At 37.2% G+C, this 11,643-nt stretch overlaps 1 protein-coding gene across 1 annotated transcript; it reads left to right on the top strand.

Moving 5' to 3' along the window:
* rgrb (retinal G protein coupled receptor b) lies at positions 1 to 10,847 on the top strand. The gene is given in 8 exon segments (XM_036141862.1): positions 1 to 442; positions 4,188 to 4,344; positions 4,970 to 5,091; positions 7,297 to 7,450; positions 7,559 to 7,604; positions 7,606 to 7,677; positions 8,554 to 8,667; positions 9,620 to 10,847. Coding segments are annotated over 8 exon segments (882 nt in total). The 5' UTR covers positions 1 to 366; the 3' UTR covers positions 9,761 to 10,847.
* Positions 10,848 to 11,643: the final 796 nt, after the last annotated feature.

The following is an 11,643-nucleotide window of genomic DNA, read 5'->3' as shown; positions in this document are numbered from 1 at the left end:
CACACTAGTTACAGGAAAGGCTAGTTCTGTCCAGAAACAAGGCATTTATCTGTTAGACGTTCCTCAGCCATCAGATCAAATATTTACACAGCATATGACCAAAGCCTTTTTTCTTTCTTTCTTTCTTTTTTTATGCGATCAGTAAAAGTTGCAGCGAGTTTGCTGGAAGTTTTGCTCGTTAGGACATTCCTCCGAGGATTGCAAGAGTGGAGGGGGGAGTTTAACCGAGATTAGTCTCTTTATGCTTTTTCACGTGAAAGGGCCTTTATAATAAAGCGCCATCTTGAAGGAAACGGTGTTTTGCTTGTTGCTGCTTGGAGGAAAAGGACTGAGTTTGGGTGTTGAGTTCAGTTTGCACATCCAAACATGGGAGCCTATACATTACCGGAGGGATTCTCGGACTTTGACATGTTTGCGTTCGGCTCTGCGCTTCTCGTTGGGGGTAAGTGCGCAGCGCAGTTGGCGCAGGTTTGGACCTTTGTGTAAGATTTAAAGAGACAGGCTACTTAAAAAGACAAAACGGCAACAAGCCAAGTGGTTGAAAACACATCTAAGCTGTTAATGCGAGAACATACTAAAACAGTAGCTTCTTACATAGATAAAGACATAAATTAGCTGTTGTTGTGCCAAGCAGGTACAGAGGCGGCTCATGTACAGATAGCGCCTTGGGCAAACCCCTCTTACCCAGTGTTTATGCTTGCTACCCCCCCCCCCCCACAAATACAATAAGTTGTTACAAATTCTGAATTATATTTGAAAGAATCTGTTTTGTGTATTGTATTAATAAAGTTAAGGTTATCTACGTTTAAATATTTTATATTTTGAACACAAGCTGATTAAAAAAGACTCACAATTGCTCGGCTGTAAAATTGTAGGCAGCACCGCCCTCTCCTAAACAAATTGTTTTTTTTTCCTATTTTTTTCTTTTTTGCTAATGCATGTCACTGTGTCTAGATCTCACAATAACACAAAAAACCCAGATTTTTAGTTTTTTTAACAGTTTTCCTGTTAATTATATAACCGAGGGTTATTGTGGAAGTTGTGGTTTGATAAAACCTTGTTTAAATCTACCTTGAGATGAGAATACATCCATCCATCCATTCATTTTCTTACACACATCCTCATGGGGTTGTGAGGGGTGCTGGTGCCTATCTCCAGCTATCAAAGGGAGAGAGGCGGCCTACATCCTGGACAGGTCGCCAGTCAATCGCAGGGCGAGATGAGAATTCTTAATATACAAATATGATCTTGCTATCACATAAAGTTTCTGTTAATACTCATTGTTTTGACGTTAAAAAATTGCCAACTTACCCAAATCTACTTCTGTTTAACTCATGTTTATTCATTATACTCACAATTGGTCATATTCTCAATCAGATGATGGTATTGCGAATCACTTCCATTTTCAATTTGTAGGCCAAAACCTGAAAAGTTTGGTAAACACTAAATCTGTTAGAAATATTTGAAGTCCATGAAATTTTGTGATGCATCGATTACTATGCAATTTGCTGTGACTGGCCTAATATTTTTCCTTCACCAACTCTGATTGGTAATCAAAAAAATATATATTTATTTTTTACTGTTTATTACATGTTTTAAAACTAAAAGATTTGCACCAATTTGGTCAAAAACTTGTTGAGCAATAGTATGATCTCCAAATCATTAGAAACATATGCTTAGAGGCATAAATGTGGATACTCTTGTAATCCCTTAATGTAGGTTGGATTCAAAACTGCTACCTCTAACAACGATCTATCAGTGAGCCTGTTGGTCCTCGTCATTTACAGTATAATCAGCCAGGTAAGAAAACAGTGCAGATTGGGATGCTTTAGCTCTTTGACAATCATTATTCTTTAGAAAGAAAGTCAAAATTATCAGTATTAAAATAGTCAGGTCAGATCAGAAGAAAAACAGAAATTTATATCCTAGGGCCGCACAATATTGCAAAAACAGGTTGTTAATACTTGTTAAATATTGCAATGAAAATATCCTTTCTCAAATTATGTTTGGCTACAAACGTTAAAGTGCTCAGTGTCTGTTGAAGGTGAATGCTTCAACACTTTCATAGTATATCATAATACATGTTTAGTGTGATTGCAGTATTGTAGCTTTGATAAACTACATTAGACGATTTCAATGTACTCAAATAATCAGTTTCATAATCTACTATCATATTCAATAAATTGCAATATATGTTTCAATGAAGCCTGTTTGTCAGATTAAATATGACAAATTAATCAAAAATACTTTTGATTAATTCAATTAAATTTTACTTATATAGTGCCAATTCATGATACATGTCATCTAAAGACACTTTCCAAAGTCAAATTCAGTCAAATCATACAAATTGGAATCAAATCATACAGATTAAGCCTGCATTTTTAAAATTAAAACTATATCTATTTTTAAAACTGTCTGATGTAATATTCCAATCTTAAATGTTAAAGAAAATTATCATCATGATTAGCAGAAAATAAAGGCTTCAAAACACCTGTGTGTATTTGATCTGTATAATGTGTTTCATTGGAAACATAAGTAAACATTTAAATATTCTGATTTATTGAATATGACTGTATAGATCAAATCATTCAGATACATTCTTTACCTTAAGCATTATGGGGAAGAATCCCTGGAAATTAGCAATTAATGTGATCAAGGATTCTATGTATTTTATTCACACTTATTTCCAATCATTTAATTTTTTATTTTAAAGATTTAAGTATATAGGGAAAAAACACACACTAACACCAATTCTACAGGCTACTACTAGTAAGTGGAGAATTGTTTTCTAAGTTTTATAAATAAGAAATCAAGCATTCAGAGTATAGTTTACTTTCATTAACTTTTATCAAAAGGGAGTTTAAAAAAATCTGTGGTCTAATTTGAAATACTTATGGGGGACGAACCTGCTAATTTATGACATCTTGGCTATATGCTGATTTGTTACGGCAATTTAAGGAGTTAGGAATTAGGTTTTAAAGGATGATGACGCTGTTTGAACAAATAGAGCTTCATTACAATACACACAGGTTTGACTCCTGCTGGCTGCAGCCGACGCTTGGGTCAGAGCAGCCTCAACCTGAATAGTGTGATGCCGTACAGAATTATCTGTTGTATAATTACCTGATTTATGGTGAGGTAGAGAGATGCATTCTTAAAACACTTAAAAAAGCCAACTCAGTTTAAATTACCTTTGCCTTCATAGCTGTCTGACTGGACAGATCCCATTGAGATTAAGCATCTTCTATTTTCCAAACCTGGCAGTGGGCACAGGGTGAGTGAAACTGGACCAATTTAGAGAGGAAGGAGGTTAACTATTTTAGTTTTAAGAAGTGTAAAACTTAAAATAAAAAAAGAGTTTGTCAGACTGCAGAAAGTGCTCAGACGACCCCCCCTCCCACCGCCCCTCCCCTCCCCAATCTCTAAAATGTGGGAACAGTTGCCCCACTTTCTGTTGTTTAGGTGCCTGTGAATAGTTTCCCACTCTTGATTCTGGGTGACCCAAAAAAGACCAACATTTTCAAGTTGCAGATGAAAAGAAAACTTTGCAGGAAGAAGCATCAAGAGGTTGACAAGTCTTTGGAACAAGTCAGGAAAAACGTCTTGCTGTTTTTTTTTGTTTTTTTTTTACTTAAGAACTCAGCGGTGCCACTGGAGCTGAAAGCAAGTGCTTCCAGGGAAGGAGTCATCACAAGGTGCTGGTCAACCAATCAGAATGCAGACTTTATAGTCTCACCTTCAGCCAAGGGAAAATGATTCTGTTATTTTTCCATCCCCAATTTTGAACAAACAAACAATCAACAAACTATTATCCTGGTAATAAGAATATCTTCTGTCTAAACATATGGTAGGATAAGAGGTAAACGGTAAGATTATTTGATCACAGCAATTTAGGGTCATAAAAGTATTCATATTTTGATGACTCGGCATGCCAGTGGTATAGGGGAAGCGATTGTTGTTATGGCTAATCTAAAAGGATGTTTTCAAAGGGCCTGGAATAAAGCGGGTTTTGTTGGGAAAGGGTCAGTTCTGATGTGTTTTGGAAAACTATTGCAGTACACACATTGAAATATGATCACAGTTTTACATATTGTGTTGCTTCAGTGCAATTCTGACAGTTATGAAAAGGTTGTGACGATAATTATTGCTGTGATGAAGGGAACTCTCTTGCTTGTTTACCCCTTCAGGGTTGCTGGGATTCTTCCTCAACGGCATCAGCATCCTGGCCTTCCTCAGGGTGAAGGAGATGCGAACTCCCAGCAACTTCCTCGTGTTCAACCTGGCCTTGGCTGACATCAGCCTGAATATGAACGGGCTCACAGCTGCTTACGCCAGCTATCTCAGGTAACAAAAAAAGGGGAAACAGCTCGCATAACGCAGCCATTCTTAATGCCCTTAATGTTTGAATACTGGAGCTCGTTCTGCTCGGAACAACTCAGTTTCTGTGCTTCATAATCCAGTCACCAATCCACTTTGCTTGGGCTTTCGCAAGCAAATCTGCGGAGTTTTAGTAACTGGATAACAAATCTTTACATGAGGGGTGGATGCAATGGAAAATAGTCAATGAGTTTTGGTCAGGATTTGATTGACAATCCTAATCTTACTTGAACACCAGTTTATATTTTAAAGATGTCAAATTTCAGCTTTTTTTTTTTTTTTTTTGTTTAAAGGATTTTGTAGGTACTTGCTTTGTTTTTGTATGTTACCAAATCCAACACTGAGTAATATTATCGTCTTGCAACACAGTGCAAGAGTAACATTTTCTTCTTTTAGGTTCATAGCATGTAATGCGTTTAAATAAATCCCCCGGTTTTACGATGCCTGTGACGTACAGCTGCCTTTGTTTTGTGGATCACCAGTAAGCGAGATTTGAACTAATGTTTAATCTTTTAAGAAACCTTCTGCTGTTCTTTGTGTCAAAATTATGTAGTTAAGTGGGCTAACACTCGTGTTTTCTCATACTTTCTAGGTACTGGCCATTTGGGCAAGAGGGTTGTAATTATCATGCTTTCCAGGGGATGATATCAGTCCTGGCCTCTATCAGTTTCATGGCTGCAATCGCTTGGGACAGATATCACCAGTACTGCACCAGTAAGTGAAATTAAATTGCTACTAAAGCACAAGAAGGTGCAATCAAGTTGGATTTCCTTCCCCAATAGTTTTTCTTCCCCAACAGGGATGAAGTGGAAGTATTTTCATGAAACCCAACCTTTTACAGCCAAAAAGTCTTTGATTTGTAGAACTGGGAACAAAGACCCTCCGCCATCTCTAACCTCTCACACATAGTGCTTCAATTAGGGGCAGGGAACAGATTTTTGAACCAGACACTTTTAAGAGACAAAAATTATTATATATATTTTAGTTCACGGCCTCTGTCTGCTGGGAGGAGGAAGAACGAAGATAGCAGTTGCTCGGGAAATGACAGCCTACATTGGGTAAAATGAGAGAAAGCCTCACTGAGTCCGCAGATGTGGATTATAGGGTATTAAATACGCCACACCCTTCTGTGTGTATAAAGCTGAAGTGTCCTTATTCTTTTCTTTTGTTTCCTTCAGGCATGGTTTATGGTCTGTAAATAGGTAAAACTATATTTCGGTTTGACCCACTCCATTCATGGTGGTCCTTTACCCTTCAAGGTCTATTTCCGCCTGGATTATTTTCATTTAATTGTGGTGCTATAACACCATCTTCAAAGTTTCAGTCGAGTGGTATACATGGTTTTATTCATAGATAAGATGAATTTTCATAATCTAAAATCTGTGGCGTGCTTACAAGAATGTACAGAGTTTTATTGATAAACACTCATCAAACACCAATGAACAAGCTGAAAAACAGCTTGAATATGATCTACATGGTCTACTTGAACAATGTGTTTTTTCATTTGTAGCATATCTACAAATATATTTATTCTCCAAAAGAAAAAAAAGAAAATGTTCCCCTGCTGCTTATGGCATACCTCTGGCACATTTGGTACATCACTATTACAAACTTCACATGCAAAATTGTAAATATTTTACACAGCCCAATGTTCATGTCGTATTTCAGCCTTACTGAGAATCTCCTGAGCAGGGGTGAAAAAAGCCTGTTCAGTATGAAAATGTGGTAATCAAAATGCTTACAAAGGGGGCTGACCGGAATAGAGCTGGGTCTACTGCAGCCCGGGGAAAAGGGACATATGTTGACCTGAGAGTTGATGCATCCTCTCATCTGACTCAGATGAGTAAAAACATTCAGCCTCTATGCCTTAATGTCTTATATTCTTTATTTTTTATCTTATGCTGCATATATTCTTAAATATCTAAAGGTTAGTGGAGAGGAAATTATTTTTAACACTGAAGTGCACTTGGGCAGGGTAGGTTTCCAGCCTGAATTTCTATGATGATTTACTGTAAAGCATGTTAGAAAGACTGAGAGGAAGTCAGGTTTCGTTGTTTCCGCCCGGACCGTTTACAGTGTGACACATGCTGAAAGTCAGTGCTTCATGGTAAATATTTATGTGCGTAATAAATAAAACCACACTCATATGCTCCATGAGCCCCAACATGTACATGTGGTTTACATGTAATTATGCCACTCAGCCTGTAATGGACCATGTTCATTATTTGGAGTTATATTAAAGCTGCCGTTACGGATCTCCAGTCTCCTGATTCTCTAATCGAAGTCTATCATTCACGGTGCCACTTCAATCAGAATCCTATTCCCGTCAGATGTAGGAGTGTTTGCTACAAAGCACTTTGTGATTTCTGACGTATAAAAGGGTGCTAAATAAATACCGTTTGCATGTGTTGCTTACTGAACCAGTTTTGTGCCAAACTGAACATGGAGTTAGCTCACTAAGCCACAAACCCTGCTTTATACTATAGTATAAAGCAGGGTTTGTAACTTAGTAACATCAGGATTAGCATATCAGATGATAAAATACACAATAATTAGACCTTAAACATCTTTACACCTTATCCTACTAAGCTGACAACGTTAAATAATAAGGTCTTAACAGTGACAAACTCTGAATAAAGATATAGCGCTGACTTTTCGGGTAGCATGTTAAATGATTTAACATTAATTATGGCATAAAATTTATTTGATTTATCTGTAGTCCACATACTTTGAACGTACATTAAAATTCCATTTAATTAGAGAAACTAAATGACAAACATTCTGCCATTTTGTCATTGACAAAAGGCTATTTGACTAATCTGTATTGCAGTAAGGAAAAACAAAAACAACAATGAATTCCAATAATGTCAAAATCAAACATATTACTTGCATCCAAGCTGACTTAATATTTTTGCACAGGGCAAAAGCTCTTCTGGAGCACGACAGTGACGATGAGCGGCATCATCTGGATTCTCTCCATCTTCTGGTCCGCCATTCCACTCATGGGGTGGGGTGTCTACGACTTTGAGCCGATGAGGACGTGCTGCACGCTGGACTACACCAGAGGAGACAGGTAGAGTTATGTGAAATCACCCAATACACTGAGACTAACGCTCTGGTTGAACAGCAGCTGTATGAAATATTTCGCTTTAATCCTTTTGCTTTCTCCTTTTTCTTACAGGGACTACATTACGTACATGCTTAGCTTGGTGGTACTCTACCTGACATTTCCCAGCCATCACCATGTTATCATGTTATGATTCCATCTACAAACACTTCAAGAAGATTCATAATCACAGGGTAAATATGCTGAAAATATGCTGAAAAGTGTTTAGGCAGAGACAAATAGGAAGGAGGAGATAGATTAATAGATATACAGAGAGAGAGAGAGCCAGAGAGAGACTAAAAGGTTTTGGTCAGGATTTGCTCATATACTGCATATTTACACTTGTTGATTAAAGACGTTAAACACTAAGTTAAGCATATTTAAAGGGGTTTGGCACATTTATATTTGTCACATCTAATCCAGTGACATCCATAGTAATCACATTTTGGTGGCTGAACATTTTTTGCTCATTGTGTGCTACAATCATGTAGTAAACTGAAAATGTACATTTCAGGCAGGATTGAGATCTGAACACATGTTCTCACCTTTGCATGCTGTATGAGCAAATTTAGGTCTAAAAGGGTCGATTTTAAAAGCTTTTATTCCTATGGAGATGGAATAGGTTCTTTTTGGTTCTTTTTGCTTAGCTGGTTCCTATAGCTACACTATCATAAAGGATTATTTCAAGGTTATAAGCATTGCAGTCACAAAACATAAGCAGAAAGTGTATAATTTGATGTGTTGCAAAACGTCTGAAGGTTGAAGGCAGATTGGAATCCAAACTTTGGTCGGACTTAAATGGTTAGGCCAGGGTGACTCAAACGATTGACTCCGCCCATTTTTGGCTCTTCATACTAGAAGAGATTGTTTATGTTGTTTAGGGATGCCTCCAAAAGACTTTACGGAAGTACCTTTTTCCATTTAAACATTTTTTTGTCAAATTGTTTTAAGGTTCTTCTCTGTTTCTTCTTAACTTTTTTTATATGACTATATATGAAAATAAAGTTTTTTTTCTCTTGCACATAATTGCTCTTTCACAAATCATTTAATACGGTGCACTTATTTTCCAGTTTAACACCGCTTTGCCTCTGAGGGTAATGCTGATGTGTTGGGGGCCCTACGTCCTCATGTGCATCTATGCCTGCTTTGAGAATGTGAAGCTTGTCTCTCCAAAACTGCGAATGGTAAGCTCTTTTAAGGTTCAGTCCACTTAAACTCATATCTGAAAAAATTGTTTCAGCAAACAAGAGGTTATATAGGAAACTATATAGTTTCAAGCTTCCTACACTTTTTATTCCATTGTTCCAGATTCAGATTTCAAGGTATTTCCAGACATTTGCGTATCTAAAAAATATTTCATTTGGTTTTGTTATCTTTATGTCCTATAAACCATAAAAGGACACAATACTGAAGTTGGCTTCTCCATTTGTGTGGTTTATTCCTTATCACTTGTACTTTAAAATCGCAACCACTGAACTATCCTTTAGTAAATACAGATTAATTTTTCATACCATTTTTCCATCTGTAAAAGTTAAAGAATTAGTAGGTTCAGTGGTTGGTAAGACGTCTAAGCTAGGCCCAGTTTCAAAGACGGACACTGATCCGTTTTTAAGTTCTAAGAAGATCCGGATCTTTTCTTTAATGACTCTAAAAGCAGGGCCATATAAACTAAGTTTTGCCTATTTAAAGTACATTTTCTCTCAATTTTTAAACGAATGTGGTCAGATCCTATTAAGAAAAAAACAGAAAAAGCAACATTTAGACAAAATCAGCAGTGTTTAAAAAAATTATAAATGGATTTTATTTGCCCCTGTGAAGTTTAACTGATCAACAACTGACAATAAAATCCGTTTTAGAGGAGGCAGTTCAAATATAATGAATATAAATTGAATATAAATCAGAAACATTTTAGTCTTTAAAATTCCGGAAATTATTATTATTTTTTTTTTGGTCAGCAGAATAAGGAAGGAGGTGTGGTAACAGTTTTTCACACTCCATTGACCTTTTTTGGATGTGGACAATAAGATTTGCAAATCTCATAGTTTTGAAGATTAAATTGGGAGCCCTGGTAAACCTCTTTGTTACTCTAAATGCGCACAATTTACTAACAATTTTTTGTTATTTTTTTTTCTACAGGTGCTTCCGGTTGTCGCAAAAACAAATCCGTTCTTCAATGCTCTCCTCTACTCGTTTGGAAATGAGTTCTACCGAGGCGGCGTCTGGAACTTCCTCACTGGACAGAAGATTGTCGAGCCAGACATCAAGAAGTCCAAATAAATAAAAGAAATTAACATATTCTGTCAAAATAAACATTTAAAACCGTAATTTCTTATGATAGGCTCCCTGTACTAACACACTAAGGTGTTGTAAAGCCATTGAGATGGCTGCACGCCTGCTCTTCTCTCCCTTATTTAGACCATGGTTGGTTTGCTCCTTTCCCAGCTCATACTTCTTTTTTTTTTCTTCAGTAAGCAACTTCAAACTCTTTGATCCACATTCTCCTCAGTAAAGGAATGCTGCGGCCTGTCTGCTGTGTGCGTTGTTTTAAAGCTGATAAACCTGCTGACGTAACTTTTGTTTAAGGAGAGGAGGCCGTTACTGTGCTAAGACTCTTATGCAATTACACTGAACCCGAGGTACAGTTGGTCTCAACGCTTTTTTACTCAAACTATCTGATTATTAGCGCATCTTCACAGACGAATAAATTAGTAGATGTTGTTGAACCTTTGTGTTGTTTTACACTACTTTAAATCCAAGTAAATGGTTTTTTTTTTTTAAGGTTTTAAACCATGCAGATGGAGACTTTTGAGTCAATTTAAGCCAATTTGGTTGAAAGCAAATAATATGGGGAGCACTAGTTTATAAGAACAAAATAAAAGATGAAGCTAATAAAGGGTTTAAATACAGAATAGAATACCTAGAAAACTATTTCTGGTTTCACCTAAGTTTTAGCTATTTTTTAACATCCATGGCATTCGCCGGTCATGGATTACTTACGTAGGTCATTGTCTGTCAGCGGCTCAATATACCCGGGCTATAAATGACCTGCAACGGACCAAAGTCTTAGTTACACAAACCCCAGTGTTCTGACCTAGAAGTTGGTCGTCAGCAGTTGAAATCCTCTCAGTCGGTGGCGGTTCGGCCTATTGGAGGAGAAGTCGTCTGATGTGCAGCACTAATGCGGCATTCAAAGCTCAGCTTGGAGGAAGGTGTTACCTGTCAGGGAAAGTCTTTATTTCTATGCTAATGTTGAGCATTTTGAAGCATTTAATTGGGATTTCATGTAATAGACATACACCCATATAACTGTGTAGTAGAAGGATACGTGGTTTTCACAGATAAATTTCAAGTGAAAATTTTAAAAGTGTGTCTTGTCTTTGCATTCAGCCCCTTTTTACTCTGATAGCGCTAAATAAACCCAAAGTAACCAGTCAGAACTCATATCATTAGTCAACCTGCAGTAATTTATTTTCAGCATAAACAGTAAATTGTCAGTGGAGGTCTCAGAGCTTCATTAGAGACCATTAGGTAACAAACAGCTTCATGTAGAACAAGGAACACAGCAGACTTGTCAGGTAGAAAGTGGTGGAGAGGGTTGCAGCAAGGTTAGGTCATAAAACAGAATCCCTGTATGTGAACATCTGCCTGAGCGCTGTTCAATCCATAATCAGAAAATTAAAAGTGTGCAATAATCTTCATCTTCACTACAAACACTACAAACATTCAAATGAAATTTCTTCTCTGCCTTTAAACCACCCTTGGAGACCAGTGGACTGCCACTGTAAGGCGTCCAGAGCGCACTTTGGGGCTAAAGACCTTGCTTGGGGCTCAGGGTCTGTGGGATTTGAACCAGGGAACTTCTAGCCTTCCCAGAATGCAAGCGCCTTGCTCTAAACAGTAGTTCACCACTCCAAGAGGGGATATGCACAACTGTGAGCGATGCATATTTTAATAGGGATGGAACTAAAGATAGGAAAATCCTTGAGACAAATGTCCAAATTCCCGCAGGAAACCAGCTAAACGCACAAGAACTACAATGGGATTGTTTAGATCAAAGCTGATTCTTATGTTAGAACGGCTCATTCAAACTCCAGACCTAAATCAAACTGGGGGAAAAAATGCAAATAACAAAAAAATAACAAGGGGTGACATATTTACTC

The sequence above is a fragment of the Fundulus heteroclitus genome, chromosome 10 (genome assembly GCF_011125445.2).
Source record: "Fundulus heteroclitus isolate FHET01 chromosome 10, MU-UCD_Fhet_4.1, whole genome shotgun sequence".
In the NCBI taxonomy this organism is placed as follows: Eukaryota; Metazoa; Chordata; class Actinopteri; order Cyprinodontiformes; family Fundulidae; genus Fundulus; species Fundulus heteroclitus.
This window is presented reverse-complemented; position numbering and strand designations above follow the sequence as displayed.